At 24.6% G+C, this 16831-nt stretch overlaps 3 protein-coding genes and 1 pseudogene across 11 annotated transcripts; 1 reads left to right on the top strand and 3 right to left on the bottom strand.

Moving 5' to 3' along the window:
* Positions 1–635: 635 nt before the first annotated feature.
* Positions 636–9625, bottom strand: LOC113218933 (annotated as a pseudogene).
* Positions 5853–9313, top strand: LOC552279 (sodium-independent sulfate anion transporter). Of its 2 annotated transcripts, XM_006559537.3 has the most exons (11): positions 5853–6287; positions 6401–6582; positions 6668–6863; positions 6941–7161; positions 7291–7435; positions 7571–7735; positions 7928–8089; positions 8294–8434; positions 8505–8650; positions 8725–8886; positions 8992–9313. In XM_006559537.3, exons 1-11 carry the CDS (start codon positions 6251–6253, stop codon positions 9100–9102), a joined length of 1668 nt encoding a protein of 555 aa, XP_006559600.2. In that variant the 5' UTR covers positions 5853–6250; the 3' UTR covers positions 9103–9313. The 2 variants fall into 2 exon arrangements, with proteins under 2 accessions (XP_006559600.2, XP_016769163.2); XM_016913674.2 differs by lacking the exon at positions 5853–6287 and having other exon boundaries at positions 6401–6544.
* On the bottom strand, positions 9431–10787 carry LOC102656719. The gene is made up of 3 exons (XM_006559543.3): positions 10544–10787; positions 9858–9989; positions 9431–9706 (listed from the first exon to the last, which is right to left on the bottom strand). The coding sequence occupies exons 1-3, from the start codon at positions 10697–10699 to the stop codon at positions 9503–9505; spliced, it is 492 nt and encodes a 163-aa protein (XP_006559606.1). The 5' UTR covers positions 10700–10787; the 3' UTR covers positions 9431–9502.
* Positions 10788–10960: 173 nt separating this feature from the next.
* Positions 10961–16229, bottom strand: LOC412115 (autophagy-related protein 9A). Of its 8 annotated transcripts, none has more exons than XM_016913672.2 (8): positions 15994–16229; positions 15044–15338; positions 14488–14807; positions 13954–14408; positions 13648–13832; positions 12601–13548; positions 12164–12535; positions 10961–12049 (listed from the first exon to the last, which is right to left on the bottom strand). In XM_016913672.2, exons 2-8 carry the CDS (start codon positions 15095–15097, stop codon positions 11864–11866), a joined length of 2520 nt encoding a protein of 839 aa, XP_016769161.1. In that variant the 5' UTR covers positions 15098–15338; positions 15994–16229; the 3' UTR covers positions 10961–11863. The 8 variants fall into 8 exon arrangements, with proteins under 8 accessions (XP_016769161.1, XP_016769159.1, XP_006559595.1 ...); XM_016913670.2 differs by having other exon boundaries at positions 15840–16209; XM_006559532.3 differs by having other exon boundaries at positions 15044–15152; positions 15840–16209.
* Between the last annotated feature and the right edge of the window lie 602 nt (positions 16230–16831).

Raw genomic sequence — 16831 nt, 5'->3', positions numbered from 1 at the left:
GTCCAGTGCCAAATATGGACGATATGTTAGGTTAATGCGAATTCCATGTAATTGGAAAACTCAACAATTCTGTTCTATTGATTTATCTTCTATTTCTTTATTTTAAGATTTTTTTTAAATCTATTTTGTGAGAATAACTTCTAATCTTTTGATATATATAAATTTGTAGGAAAATAAACTAGGAAAATAATATAGTAATGACTGTAATCTATTTTTAGTATATATTCTTTTCTTTTTTTATATAGATCTCGGATTACAACAATGATATTATTATTATTATTATTATTTTATCATATTATATTATTATATGATATATAATAACAAAAAAAAATATAAAATAATATAAACAAAGAAAATTAAAATATGGAAGAAAATGTTTAAAAGGAATAATTTCATTTTACATACCAAGAGAATAATAATTTCATATAAAAAAATCTTCGTCTTAAAAGGATATTCTAATTTAATCATGAAAAATTTGTCAATGAAGCATATAAAAGAGTTTTGCATCCAATAAATTGATTTCTTCAAATATTTGTTCTGTATCATATATATTATTATATTATATTGTAATTAAATTCTCGTTTATTTGAACTGAAATGAAATTAAATATAACAAATTATAAGAAAAAAGATTTATGTCCATTTTGTCAATTTTGTAACGTGTTAATATGTTAATTTTTTAAGAAATTCTTTTATTTCTCTTCAAAAATTATGAGAAAAAATTATATAATAAAGAGTTTAAAGAGTTTGTATACGAAATAAAAAACTGGATAAGGTTAGAAGAGTACTCAAATTCAACGTGCGATCATAATTCGAACTCAGTAACGCTAGACAATTCATACTTGTTGCAACAAATTGTATATAGTGAAACATTCTCACCATAATGATCTAAAACTATAATATTTTAAAATATAATTTTTTAATTTGATTATTATTCGATTTTTTTATATTTTAAATATTTACATATATCCAATTAAATAAAATAAACTTATTATAATAAATAAATCTAATACTTCAGGAGTCGAATCACTGAATGTAAACAAAATCACGTGACAAAATCTAGGGAAATCAGAATTGCATTTATAATATTGAGATATAAAATTACTTTTCGCATATAAATTCTTACAAGTAATTATTTGTTATCAATATAAACATAAACAACATAATAAAAGAGATAAATTGCTTCCAAGATAAAAATTTATAAATACAATTTATTTTCATGGAAATAAGCAATTAATGTAGAAAAAACTGGCGTCAGTAACTAAAGAATTTTACGTAATGATATAGTATATAAATCGATTCTCATATTGACTAGTTTAGCAACTAATATTGAAATTATTTCGAAAGAAAGTGAAATCGCAGCATCCATCATGTAATTTGATTTGTGTAATTTTTTTTGAATATCTTAAAAATAAATCGCATAATCTTAATGTAATAATAATTTGAATTAAATTTTACTATATGCATGTATATGTTCTATACAATTCAATTATCAGTGAAATGTTGTTGAATAAGTATACATGTATTATGTGATTATCATGTCATTAATAATAATCGAATAAGTAATAAGATTTAAGTTTTAAAGAAATATTGTATAATTTAAGTTTGTTTTCTTACAACTCAGATTTTTCTACAACTTCGAGTGTTTTTAAAACTGAAATTGCTATTGAATGAAGAAATTTTAAATTGGAAACAAAATCATGTTGATGGTGATTTTAAAAAGAAATTTTGCAAATTATTTTAACAAATGAAAGAAACAGTGAATTAAGTTTGTAAGTTTTGGAGGATACTTTAAATTAAGAATTAAGAGATTATTCCCATATATATTATGTTTAATAATAACTCTTTTCCGGATAACCTCATATATATATATATATAGTAATTATAGTATGATACATACTTTATCACACCATATCTGGTATAAAGTATGTTTTTGCTTAATTTATGAACGCGATGAACACTACCGTCTTTGCTTTTAGCCGTTGAGGCCCTGATTCTCCAAGGTGCTACTTCGCCATAAACCGACGACAATTCTGTATAAAGACAAGACATCAAGAGAAATGGAAGTAAGTAAAGAAAAATAATAAAAAATATCTAATAATGTTTTGTTATGCTTTTTGTTATTAGTTATATATATATGAGGTCCATTTCACTCGTGAGTAAATAATTTTTTAGCGTAAATTATGGTTATGATCTAAACAATACTTATTACGATTTATAATTCACTTCTAGTTTAATTTATACGGATTTGCATTTAATAAAATAAACAATAGCTAAATATTATTCGATACAAATTATTACTGAATTAATATACTCGTTATGTAAGAGAAAGCATGAACATGAGTTGTTAATTATTCATCAAATAATTTGTTAAAGTTTGGTATATGCAAAATATCGACGTAGAAATCAGATATTGCCAAATTAATTAAAAAAAAATTAATGATACTGTATAATTGTCAAGAGAACGATGATTATCAAATTATTTAAAATCAAATTTCATAGAAATATATTTCGGAATATATTTTATGATTACTCTTATGTAATCGTATATTTGTTAACATTTTCGAATAATATATTATAAAAAGTTCGATTATAGCATTTGTAAAATAGAGAACAGATAGAAAGAATTATAAGACAGAAAGAATGAAAATATTCAATATCAGAAATGTATAAGAATTCGATTCTTGTACATTTAAGTTAGGTTGAGATAGTTCGATATATCGAAAAAAAATCGAGTTCGATTAAGTCAAATCGGATTAGATCGATTCTCGAAAATATTGAAATGTCTGAAAATATTAAGATTTTCAAGTATCAACATTTTTAATTTTTGATTTTTGAGACATTTTATAGGAAAAACAATCCTATATTATAAGTTATATTATTTTCTTATTTTGTATATTACATAACATTTTTCCAATTATCATACAATAATTTATAATAATTACATTAAAAAGATTTATCATTTTTTCTGATAATCGAAGTTCTATTGACATAAAATTTTGACATAAAGATAATTTCTGAATGACATATCTTGTGAAATTTCTTCTTTTGAAAACTTAATCTTCTTATTATATTAAGATATAACCCAATTATAGTTTTAGATTAATATAATTATTTTTTTATATAAAATTTTTATTGAATGTAAATGTTGCTTTTTTTTTTTATTAATTGTAATACAAATAAATTTTTAATAGATTTAAAAAAAACAATTATATCTGTTTCAGAGTTGGAAAATTTTTACAAATATAATAAAAAGATTAATTAATTCTACTTTAGCAGCGATGTTTCATGAACACGAATATTTATTATAAAAATGAATTGAAATTTCAATTGAAGAACAGTTTTTATTGATTTACACCGATATTCGCGTTTTTTATTTTGTCAAAAATTGAGAAAGAATACATTGGACACAATTGATACAAATCAATTTCATCATTGTACCGATCACAATATTTTGAGATTCAAGTGATAATCCAAGTGATCTAGATTAAAATGATCACTTACCGAGAAAACAGAAAAGCAGAAGACAATGGTATAAAACATAATAAAAATTACTCTTATATCAATCCTGTCAAGAATGTACTCTTCATTTAGAGATATATCATACAAAGAGGTTTCGTTATCCATCAGGCTTTTTTTATTATGAACTTCATGAATGATGATGTCACAGCTGTTGATCATTCTAAAATAAAATTGCAAAAAATACAAAATTATTAATTCTTAATATTTAAAATATAACTTGTTAAATATGAATTGCAATAATTTCTAATTAATTTCTTCATTTTTGTTCTAATCATATTTTTCTATCATTAAAAAAATTTTTAATTTTGAAAAATATATAAATAATTATACATTTATAATTATACATCATTTTAAATCTCAAATATTACATTATAATTAAATATATTTTTTGTTATCTATGTTCAACTATTATCACAAATCTATCATAAAACAATTTATTAATAAAATATAGACATGAATATTTTCGTATAAATTGTAAATATTAATAGTTTTTTTTAGAAATATTAATATTATTTTTAAAAATATATTATTTTTAAACAAATTTCTAAATAAATTTTTTTTTATTTTAGTTATGTGAAAAGAAAAATAATAATAAGAAAATTTCAATTTTCTATACGGAAAAAAAAAGAAAAGATTTTTTATTATACAGTATATTTTTGATTATGATATACTTTTGACAATTGATTACTTCAAAAGAAGAAAACCACATTGCAAACAATTTATTAATTTTTAAATATTAATCAAGTTACGTAAGTAAATTTCCTTAATAAGTTAAAACAAAGATAAAATTGAAATTTGTATTATTTTGCATCCAATGTATGGTTTTTATTTTATTCTTCTTAGTTCTTAGAAATATTATTTTATTTAATCTAAAGTATCATATTACATATATAATATATTAAAAAATATAATATTATTATGATATATATAATATATACTTACATATTAAATTATTTAAATATAATTCTATACTATTTTTAAATTTAAATTGATTTTGTTTATGATACCACGAAAATTTAGTTTAATAGTTTAATATTTTTATTCAAAAATTTATTCAAAAAGATACAAAATATTATTATAAAAGTATTATAATATAGATAATATATTGTGACAATTTTTTCTGAGATTATTGTTTTCAAGATATATATAATCTTCTATTTAATCTATAATTATATTGTTCAACGATCAATTTTTATTTTCGTATATTAATCTATCATGTATTTAATTTTATCAACGATACCAGTTCAGTTAAATTCATATAAAATATATAATTCGCCAATTATATTTTTAATTTATATATATGTTTCTATATACAAATAATTTCGAATATGATTATAGATCAATGAATTTGAAATAATTATGAATTGTTAAAATAATTAATAATGATATATTTAAAATTAAAGAAAATAAATAGATAAATTGAAAAGCAAAATGGATGGTATTAATATAATCAATATAAATTCTATTGAAACACTATTTTTACTTTATTACAAATTTTAAGATATTCACTAATGAATATGCATTTCTGTTATATCTTTTATGAATAAAATTTCAAGATATTCTATGATGAATCTATATTTCTAATATATTTTTTAATGAAAATTGTTAATATTCATTATAAAATAATTATATTAATACAATAAATATATGATATACATAAATTAATATATTGGTGGTACATTTAATATAATAAAAAATTTAGAATTGCAAATTATGCAAATTTCAAACTTATATAAACTAAATAAATCATTTATTGCAATAAACTAATTTTGATAGATTGTCGATGGATATTAGAAAAACAAGAATTAAGTTAAATCACATGACTAATAAAAATTTTTAATCTATAGTTTCTATCATACTATAGTAATCTTATTAATCATGAAATATTAAGAATTTTGTCCGATAATAATTTTATATTGGTTGATCATCAATAGAATTAAAAAAATTGAATGTTAATATTTCTTTTTCTTTTGAATAATAATAATTAACTAATATTTACAATATTATAGTAACTAACATATGAAGTAATTAACATTAACATCTTTATTTTGCGTAGTATTGAAAATTAAAGACTTCTATTCATTGTTGCTAATTTGATCGAATATCCTGGATTTCACATAGGCATCTTCATTCTTTTTAATTTTTTTTTCCAGAAATTATAAGTTGTTTGAATCATTAAAAAAATCAGTATTTATAATTAAATGATTCTTTAAAAACAATAAATAAATACAATTAATGAAGAAATTATTATAATAAGAAAAGAAAAGAATTATAATGAAAATAAAAGAAGGTAATATTATATTCAATATCTTGATAGCTTTAATAGTTATGATGATTACTGAATCGTCAAGTAGAGGAGTGGGAGTATTAGGATAAATATCGGCACTCGAAGCTTTTATAACTTCTCAGAGTAGCAAAGGCATTTATTATAATCAACGACGTTATCGAATGGTTGTGTTTTGTGTCGAGCTCATGTTTCTTTATCACAAATAACTTCTTTTTACATCATAATTATATTCGAGAACAAGAAATTTGAATATTTATTTTTCATTCTTTCATTGAGAGTATTTTTTATTTATCAAAATTATATTATCAAAATTTATTTGTAAATATTAAATATCACTCTAATAATAATATGTGTATAAATGTTATTTAAAATTGTAAATACACTATAGAAGAATAGTAAGTTATTGCATTTAGTGTTTCACGTCAAAAAAATAATTTTAAATATGTTGAACAAGGCGAAGGACACGTTTTATCAGAAAAGTGAGTTTACATAATTTAATTTTATGAGATATCGTTAGAAGATAGAGATCTATATAATATCTTTTATTTCATCTTAAACAAATTACTTATATATATATATATTTTTTTTTAAGTGTCTCAGTGCAACAAAAAATCTTGTTATGGATATATCAAACGAAGATTACCAATTTTATCATGGGCAAAGGATTACAAATTCACATGGTTAGCTCAAGATGCATTAGCCGGTTTAACTGTTGGCCTTACAGCTATTCCACAAGGTATTGCTTACGCTATCGTTGCTAACTTAAGTCCTGAGGTAAATTTAAATGAAACGATATATCACATATCAATCATTGTATTTTTACTTATTTGCCACTGACATTTATTTATTTTTTTTCCAGTATGGATTGTATGCATCTTTCATGGCTTCATTCGTATACATTGTTTTTGGTTCTTGTAAAAGTATTACTATTGGACCAACTGCTATTATGGCAACGATGGTGCAACCTTTGGTATCAAAATACGGTCCAGATATGGCCATATTGCTTTCGTTTTTAAAGGGCTGTATGATAGCAATACTTGGATTACTTCATTTGGGTGAGCGATAAATTGATTCTTACTTATTTATTCCTCTTTTTTTTAATGTATAAGAGTTTCAATTATATGAATTTTAGGTTTTCTGTTGGATTTCATTTCATTACCCGTGATTACGGGTTTCACCGCGGCTGCATCTATTAATATAGCTGCTTCACAAATTAAACCATTGTTAGGCATCCCTGGTAGAAGCGAAGACTTGGTAGATGCATTAATCTCAGTATTCTCGAATCTTAATGCCATTCGTTATGAAGACACGTTGCTAGGTGTTGCAACAATAATAGTTTTGGTTTTATTAAAGGTATATTTGTATGCCTCATCGAAAATAAAGGATGAGTTAAGTGACGTAAAGTCAAATTTAAATGATTTATTGTTATATGATTATAGATTTATTCGAAATTAAATTAATTTTTATTTGATTTTATTTAAGAATTTACCAGGGCGTCGAACTGGTAGCTGGCCACAGAAAATTACTTGGGCTATTACTCTTGCACGTAATGCATTAGTGGTTATCATAGGTACTGTGATTGCCTATATTTTTTATACAAACAATAAAGAACCTTTCAAGTTAACTGGTAAGAGCAACATGATATTGAAAAAAATTATATCATAAATATTTAATCCTTTATTAAGTCGTATGATAAGCATTTCAAGTTATTCAGTAAAAAAATAAGAAAAAAAATATAATATAATATAATATTATTTTATAGGATCGATGGGTAATGGATTACCACAGATTGGTTTACCACATTTCTCAATATCAGATGGAAATCGTACATACGATTTTCTTGAAACAACGGCTGCTATGGGAACAACACTTTTCTCTGTTCCAATTGTATCTACGATTGAGCATATGGCGATAGCAAAAGCTTTTGGTATGCTATATCATTGACCATTAGAAACAACACACAAGATACGGTGACTGAGTAAAAAATTATCCATATCAATAAATTCAAATTATCATATTGATTGCATAAAAAATGATCCAGCCATTGATCTTTGATCATAAGAATTATACACCCCTATGACCTTAATTATGATGAATATCTTTGAACAAATCGTTTTAGCAATGGGAAAGTCTTTGGATGCAACACAGGAAATGTTCGCATTAGGTTTGTGCAATATGTTTGCTTCATTCGTTCGATCAATGCCAATTACAGGTTCTTTTACAAGAACGGCTGTTAATCACTCATCCGGAGTTAAAACAACTTTGGGAGGCTTATTTACAGGTAAGTATACATATGAATCTTGGATTTATTTCAAAATAGTATATCTATTGCTATATGTATAGTAACAATATCATCAATATGATAATAATAATTAAAATGAACAATGAAATTTTATTAAATGAAAAAGATAAATTTATCCTAGTATATGATAAATAATTTTCTGTAAATTATTTCTAACTTATTATTATAGTTCATTTCTTTTAGGCTGCCTTGTTTTACTCGCTTCTAGTTTGTTAACATCCACTTTTCGTTTTATTCCTAAAGCCACTTTAGCTGGTGTTATAATGTGTTCTATGTATTATATGCTCGACTTCAAAACGTATGCATTAATATGGCGTGCTAAAAGTAAGTGAATAATATCGCGATAAACACAATTTAATTTTGAAATTTTATTAACATTACATTTATTTTTCAGAAATTGATTTTCTACTGATGTTGATTACATTATTATTTTGTGTCTTTTATAAATTAGAATGGGGAATCATTATTGGTATAGTTTTAAATCTATTAATATTATTATATTTCTCTGCTCGACCTTCCGTCCATACCGAAATCGAACAGGTCAGATAAATGAATCAAATTTATTTTATTAATTGTGGAAAGAGAATATATATTTTTTTTATTAAACGTTGCAGATAGAAGACAAAGTCGCGATTCGTATTATTCCTGAAGAAAGTATTACATTCCCAGCAGCAGAATATTTTAGAGCCAACATAATGCAACTTTCAGAAAAAAACTCGCTTAATGTTGTACTTGATTGTAAGAATGTAAAAAGGATCGATGTAACAGTTGCAAAGGTAAATGACGATTTGAAACTATTTTATTAAAAAAAAAATTTCATTATTATATAATGAAAAACTTACATATATTTTTTTGATATCAAAATAATTGTTATTTTTTAGAATCTTAAATTATTATCCAACGATCTACGACTTCGAGGACAAAATATTGTCTGTGAAAATTGTCCAGATAATATTGGAAAAATATTAAAAACTGTTGCTCCAGATCTTTGAATATATATGTACAAATTTATAAGCTAATCCATGCAATCATGGTTTTTATTTATTTTATAAATATGATGTAAAGTTTACGTACTTTATTATATATTATAATATTTTAAATTAATGATGGATTATTGAAATATTATAAATGCTTATAAAAAATAATATTATTTATGATTATATCTATTTTATCATCTATTTTAAATAAAGAGATTTGAATGAATTTCATTTAAAAAGATATAATACTAATCAAATATTAGATTATATTTTAATAAAAAATTTCGAAGATAAATTCAGAAAGTTTAATTAACTATTTGTATATAAATATGTTTATCGATAAATTAATCATTTTATCAACAATTTATGTACATAAAAAAATATTATAGAGAATTATATTGTAATAAAGAATATATTAGATATTCGTTATAATACCTGGATCAATTCGATGAGTATCTTCGAGATGTTTTTCCATTGTTTCGTTTCCAGATAGTATCCAGTAACAATATTTGCAATATCTTCGTCGATGACATTTTACATGCGTGGACAACGATAAAAGTGTAGCTATTTGCTCGTGACAAAAATTGCATTCAAATTTCAAGGTTCGTTGTCCTGAAATCTATAATAAAAAATAGTAAAAAGAAAATGTATGCATAATCACAAACATATTTATATTCTATTTTACTTATTTTATATAATAATATTATTATATTATTATATTATTATATGCACATATTATATTCATAGCAATTAAAAATGCAGTTACTTACATTTATTGTACCAACATTTTCGTTGTAACTGTTTTTTTCCGAAATAACAGCATATTGGGGCACTTTTGAATCAGTACTTTGTTTCTTTCGTAATTGTAATGGTAGTACAATTGGATATTTTCCTTCCTCCAACTACAAAAACATATCTTTTTATAATTTTATATTTTTATATTTCGAATTTGAAAAAAGAAAAATAGATATCGTGCAGAAATTGCGTGATATAATTGTTAATATTAAAAATACAACTAGAGTAAATTTAAGTTGAAATTTTAAATTTAAAATTAAATTCAAGAATTTGTAGAGATTTGCGTAATTTATTAATATTTATTATGAAGAATTTAAATTTCAAAATATTTTAAAATATTTAATAAAAAGTATAAAAAATATTTTCAAAAAACAATTATTTGATCAATGAACATGTTAATATTTAACGTAATTTGTTAGAATTTCATTTCATTATTCCTTGAAAATTTTTCGCGGTTAAAAGACGCCATATTAGTTCAATGCATCAGTAGTGTCATCTTCATTTTAAACCATTAAAATTTGTATCTATTTTTCAATTATATTTTAGTTAACAAATTAATATTTAATAATTTTTAAATGTATTCATCATTAAAATAAACAATTATAATTCAAGTGAAGTAATCATATCAAAGAGAAGATGTACAAAGATTATTGCAACTTGCCTTTCTGGAACTTTGAATTGGTGGGCGAATATCGTATACAAAGTCTTTTTTCGTCATCTTCTCGCTAATATTTCGGTTGCACCGTAAATTATACTTCATGGCGTCTCCTAATGTCCAATTTGTTGGTGAATTTCTATAACTTTGATGAGTGTTCATGTTTTATAAGTAATATTTTTTCATCAGTCATATTTTTCGATAGTCTTTTGTTAAATTACATTTGTATAGATATATGAACAAAAAAATTTCGTTTTTATGAAAATTATTACGTAACATATTTATTTTTTATATGTTATAATGGTAAATTACAAAGTATTCTTAAATTAATATCATTATTATTATTATTATTATTATTATTATTGTTTTTTTTTAAGAGTTTTTTTATAGAATTATATTAAAATTTTTGTGAAATGGTTCTTATTTTTTTTTCCATTACATGTTTTATTTGAAAGATTCTTAAAATATATGGATCGTAGCTGTTTGATCACGATAAGAATCTGTATTCATGAGTTATCGAATTCTAACGAAAAATAAACATAATAAATTAAATTGTTATTAATTTATACTTTATGACCTATAAATTTTCGAAACATACAGTTTGCATTTTTAATGATTAGCTGCATTGTATGACAGTATTAAAAAAAGGAAATACTCAATAACAAATATCTTTTATAAGCGATTTTTCATGCATATTGCAGTAATCATTAATATTCAGCCATCGTGCTTATCGAGAGTATAACTATATTTTAATAAATAAATAATTCTTTATGCTATGGCGTGTGATTCACTTCATATGACTAGAGAATTGTGGCATTGAAAACTAGAGCTGATTTTATCACACGCAGACACGCAGCGCATACATCCAAAAATATATTTTAGTATTTAGTTTCAAAAAAGAGAAAGAGAAAAAAGAATTAGTAAGTTTTGTATTTACTATAATGAAATATAAAAAGACCGAAATTTTTATTTCATAAATCTATGATAAGTGATTTCTATTTATATTATCATATTGTAATCCTTATGTTATAATGCAACATAATAATATTAAAAAATTTAGTACAATTTCAGGAAATATTTATAAGCATTTGATGCGCAAAATACACACACGTAGGCCTTCAGAGTTAAAATAGGCGTTTGAGATCGTTCATTTTCTAATAGAGTCTAATTAACGAATATTTCAATATTGTATTTACATCAATAACACAGATTCTTAAACGTTCAAGCTATTCTCTTGCTATAAAGTAAATCACGAGGACATCGCGTTGTAAAGCGAATTAAAATATTTTATTTTATTAAAAGTGATGATATCACTGCACTTAAGATTCAGATGCTATCTAAACGAGTGTTTAAATTATATTTAAATTCTCTGTTATTTCTTATTGAAGAATCCTGATGTAAGAGCAAGGGAGCTCTTTCTTGTCTAACTTCAGGAAGGGTAGCAAGCTCTTGAACAGGACTTCGTTGCCATACACTTCTCATAGCCAATTCTTGATAGCCCCTTCTCCGAACCTGTAATTTAGAATTATTTAATATTTATCATTTTTCTTATGTTTTTATTTGTTTTTCTTAGAATTTTTCTTTTTTTTAAAATAGTAAAGAATTAAATAAAGAAAAAAATTTTACTTGTCTATGATGAAGTTCATGCAGGTACAATGTAGACAGTGACATATCGGCAGCAATTAATTCCACTGGTATAGATAAATCAGTAGAAAATTCATGACTTGATACAAAGACAGAGGCGCCTAAAGATTGATTTGATATTTCTTGTTGTAACCCATACAATAATCCTTTTTCATTGTGTACAGGACCTTCAGCTTTGCTTAAGCCACATTGAACTGCGTGCGGAAATATGTCTGATTTCATGTTCAACATTTCATTTCCGGAAGTACAAACAGAAGTGGTACAAGGTTGATTTGTAAACATAGTACTCGTGCTTGGCCCACTTGCTTGATTTATCATTGTGCTTCGAATTATGTTTGATATAATATCGTTGTACTGAAATAATTGAGCAAATTAAATTTAATGTCAATTTAATTTCGAATTAAGATCTAAACACTTACGCCTGGTCCTAAACCTGATAAACTATTTAAGCTTGCTAGAAGGGGATTAATTTCATGTCCGCCTCCATGTACATCTTTCTTTACTCTTTCTCTTAAGGCTGTGACAAAATTTTCAGCATGACTTGGTGGTTTCCATTCAGGATTTGTTAAGGTAAAATGAATAAGAGATAATTCCGTTTTTCCATCTTCTGCTTGAGTATATTGATCCGAAATAGGAATTTGAAGTTTCTCTGGATCTGTAGCATATTGATTATCATATTTGGCAGCCCGATCTTGGACAGGAATTTGAGTTGCTGTCTGCCACATTGGATTTCCATGTTTTCGCACATCCATTTGTGCAAAACTACAAACATCTCCAACTCCCGTGACTTCGATTGTAAAATTACGATAGAAGTCAACAATATCTAAGGCTCGTTGCCTCATACGAAAACATAGAATAAACGGTGTAATCAAAGGGGAAATTAGTTCTTCTAAAAGATGGACTGCACGATATTGAAATAATTGTGCTACTTCTGCTCTTGTAGTTTGAGTATGAGCATGACCTCGCCAACTATCAGGTCTATAATGTGTATGTGCTAGAACAGCGGTTAAAAGAGTTTCCGGACACCACACTAAATTTTCATCAGGTATAAATGCTCTTGCGCCTGCTACTATTGCACCTAGTATGGTTATAGTAGTCAATACATGTTCCACCGTTAGTACATCTTCATCATATACTGTTAATATTAATAAAACTGCCAATATACTTCCAGCCACAAAAGCAACATTCTTTGCAATAACTGTCATAATAGGAGATGTAAACATGCTCATATATTTCGAGGCAGGACGGTACGCACGATTTAAGCGGGCATTTAATTCATGATCGAGTTCGTTGAAATGACGAAGATACAATCGACCGTATAAAGACCACATTCTTGTACCTAAAGTTCCTGGTTCTCGCTTGATGATCTGTTCGAGACAGAAATATTTTCCAATACGATTATTCCTACGACACGAAATATATATATCGAGTGGGAAATTTATCGCGAGTTAAATAAAATTACTCACCTCACCATAATTAAAAAACGAATAGAGTATCTGCCATAATAAAATTAATGGACAAAGTAGAAAATTTACGATTCCAACCCATAAAATATGTTTAGATAAAGCTCTTGCAAGCTCTTGCCTCTTATTTAACTTTTTATAATCTTCTTTAAGATGCCAATTATTTTCAAATGGAGACCATGGTCCCCCTGTGTACAAAATAATTTATAGCAAACTAACAAATTTAACTATTATATATAATATTTATATATAATATATTATATATTTATTATATAATATTATATAATTATATAAATATTTAATGCTTACAAAATAAAAGTAATTCCATGTTGTATTTTAATCCTCTTGTCAAGAAAATAATTTCTCCTATAATAGGGACTTTAAGTCGAATTGGTAACAAGGATTTATTGATCATAGCCACCATATAATTTTTAAATCTTAATATTCTATGATATATATCTAATTCTGTAAGCTCTCTTTTGTGAATGCACATTTCTTGTTCTTTTTGCACTTCTCTGACACGCTTTTGTATCTCATGCCATGTAAGATTGTCCAAATCGCAGTCTTCAATTTTCAGCGCGGTGTTAAAAAAAAGCTTTATATCCCAAAACTGCGTGCAATGATACAAAACTTTTACCAATCGCAAGATCCAAAATATTGCAGCTACTAAAATACAGATCCAAGTAATCAGACCCATAGATGCTATACATTCACTCTTTGATAAAATTACATCACTTATTGAAATTTTTCTTTCCTTTCCGTTCCTGGAATTATATCAATTTCATCAATCTGAATCTTCTTACTATATCAATAATTATATTAATATTTTTAACAAAATCTCACTTAAACAATAGAGAATAATTGATGCAGTGAAAAAGGAAAGTTGAAAAAGTAACTACAAAAATGAATTGTCCTAGTTCAAGCGCTTCTTGAAGTATCATACAAGCAAATCCATGTTTTTGATGATAATGATACATTCTTGTAAAAAATGAATCTAAATCTTCAACATGATTCCATCTTGCTTTATTTCCTTCTGGTACTACATGTATCATAACACCAGATTCCTGTGGTGTTTCTTCATGTTCATCATCATCTTCTCCATCCTCTTCCTCTCCATCATATGGCTCCATACGTTGATAGCTGCCATCTAATACCGTTGTCATCTAGAAATATTATCTTTTTAAATTTATTAAATATTTCATGAATATAAGAAAAAATTTATATAATATTTGATAATAAATTAAAAAAAATTCTAAATCAATGCAAAAAATAGAAATCATCATTTTTGAAAGAATATGAACACAAACATAAATTAATTAAAAATAATATTGAAAAAAATAATAAAAATAACAAAATACACATGATAAATACAAGTATCAACTTAAGAATATACTTTTACCGTTTTTGCTCGTCGGTTTGGCTCTACACAAGTAATGACAGTTTCTCGTTTCATTCTCACATGTCATTAAGAATAATTAACTACCGGTTGACGGTTGCTCCACAAGCATCTAAAATGTAAGGTACCCACCAAATGAACTTGTTAAAGCCATATAAAATGCATTTATATTTGTCTATTAGTTTGCATATTGCATTTCATTTTTATTATTATGTATATTGAAAGGAATGAAACTTTTGTGAACTCTTCTTTGTCTTCTATTGATTCTTTGTTCATCACTTGACAATTCTTCTCTTATCTAAAGATTGCATCAATGTTTTTTAATCAATTACAAATTCACTCTTGAATCATATTTTTATAATTATGTGCTTTGTGTCAATGAAGATACTAATATTTAAAAAAAAAATTTTTAATCATTATATTTTTATTTAATTTTTTTGTAAGCATTTGAATGAAATTAATATCATGCAAAAAATATTAAAATATTATTCGCATCGCTGTATTGAAAAATTAGAAACGTACATATATACATACATATATGTATATATATATATATATATATATATGTATATATATATATATATATATCTATACATATGTATATATATACATATATATATATGTTATAACAATAAAGTTTAGATATATTAAAAGAATTAAGAAGTTGAACAATCAATGAATGAATGATAAAAATTGGATTTGCACTTCGATAAAAGGATTTTATATTCAATTTTTTATGTTTTACGAGATGAAATTTTTCCGATTTTATAAGATTATCAATAATATAAACCTAGCTTACGATGTATCGCGTTTGTGCATCAAGCATCACTTTTGTCTATGCTTTTGGCTGACCTTTATTCGACGAAAATAGAAGCGTCGTAGACGCTGCAGCGAAAGCGATAGGAATGTTTGGTAACACAGCTGATCTCCATAAACAAAGCATCCTGTCGTACCTTCGTTTTTGGCGACTTTTGTCCCACTTTCCAAATTGATACGTGTTTATTATTATCAGCTGCAAACTCATGAATCTTCACTCACATATTGACCGAAATACGAACAATTATTTACTATTAATTTAGATATTTAATTGTTAAAAGCATTCCACCAATTCCCCGTGTATCACCATCTTTACTGAATTTTACTTCTATTTGTAGTCTACCTTATTCTGCTAGTCACGAACCGTACGTTGATTTTAGGAAGTAAATCTAGTTAAACAGCTAATAAAAACAATTTCCTTGTTAACATTTATCGATTATATTTTATTTTGAAAGATACTTTAAAATAGATATTTTATGTTTTATATAATAAATTTTCTTATTTTATAAAATCTCAAAAGTTTAAAATAAAAATGAAATTTAATATATATTTATAAATATAATATAATATAATTTAAATTATTAAGCTATGGTACTCATATCGCAACTCCCTCTATTCAGTAATCATGCTTGATAGGTAAGACTTGCGCTGTAGCAGTATTAATAATAGTAAAGGTAACTATCTGTAAATAAATTTTAAATGAATATATTTATATAATCTGAATCATTATTAAAATTAATATTAAAATCAAATTAAAATCAATTTGATATCTTTTTATAAAAATCAATTCTTCCAAACTTTTCTAATAACTAAATTATTTTCAAAAATACTCAAAAGATGGCACTGATATTTAATTCTTATTCTATCTTATCCTATTTTGAAAAAATATCTCATACACTCAAAAGATGGCGTTGATTTCTCAATTTTTAACTTATTTCTGTTTTTCTCTTACTATTTATAGTCTTACTCTTACTT

Source organism: Apis mellifera, linkage group LG8 (genome assembly GCF_003254395.2).
Source record: "Apis mellifera strain DH4 linkage group LG8, Amel_HAv3.1, whole genome shotgun sequence".
NCBI classification, from domain to species: domain Eukaryota; kingdom Metazoa; phylum Arthropoda; class Insecta; order Hymenoptera; family Apidae; genus Apis; species Apis mellifera.
Note: the sequence above shows the minus strand (reverse complement) of the source record. Positions and strands in the feature narration are given on the sequence as shown.

Bases quoted from the DNA above. Each gene is read 5' to 3' on its own strand.
- LOC552279 (XM_006559537.3), top strand. From the start codon at position 6,251: ATGTTGAACAAGGCGAAGGACACGTTTTATCAGAAAA. The intron at 6,864-6,940 runs GTGAGCGATAAA...TATGAATTTTAG, and splicing joins ACTTGGATTACTTCATTTGG to GTTTTCTGTTGGATTTCATT. The intron at 7,162-7,290 runs GTATATTTGTAT...ATTTTATTTAAG, and splicing joins TAGTTTTGGTTTTATTAAAG to AATTTACCAGGGCGTCGAAC.
- LOC412115 (XM_016913672.2), bottom strand. From the start codon at position 15,097: ATGAAACGAGAAACTGTCATTACTTGTGTAGAGCCAAACCGACGAGCA. The intron at 12,536-12,600 runs GTAAGTGTTTAG...CAATTATTTCAG, and splicing joins TATCAGGTTTAGGACCAGGC to TACAACGATATTATATCAAA. The intron at 12,050-12,163 runs GTAAAATTTTTT...TCTAAATTACAG, and splicing joins ATGAACTTCATCATAGACAA to GTTCGGAGAAGGGGCTATCA.
- LOC102656719 (XM_006559543.3), bottom strand. From the start codon at position 10,699: ATGAACACTCATCAAAGTTATAGAAATTCACCAACAAATTGGACATTA. The intron at 9,990-10,543 runs GCAAGTTGCAAT...ATGTTTTTGTAG, and splicing joins CAATTCAAAGTTCCAGAAAG to TTGGAGGAAGGAAAATATCC. The intron at 9,707-9,857 runs GTAAGTAACTGC...TTTTTATTATAG, and splicing joins AAAATGTTGGTACAATAAAT to ATTTCAGGACAACGAACCTT.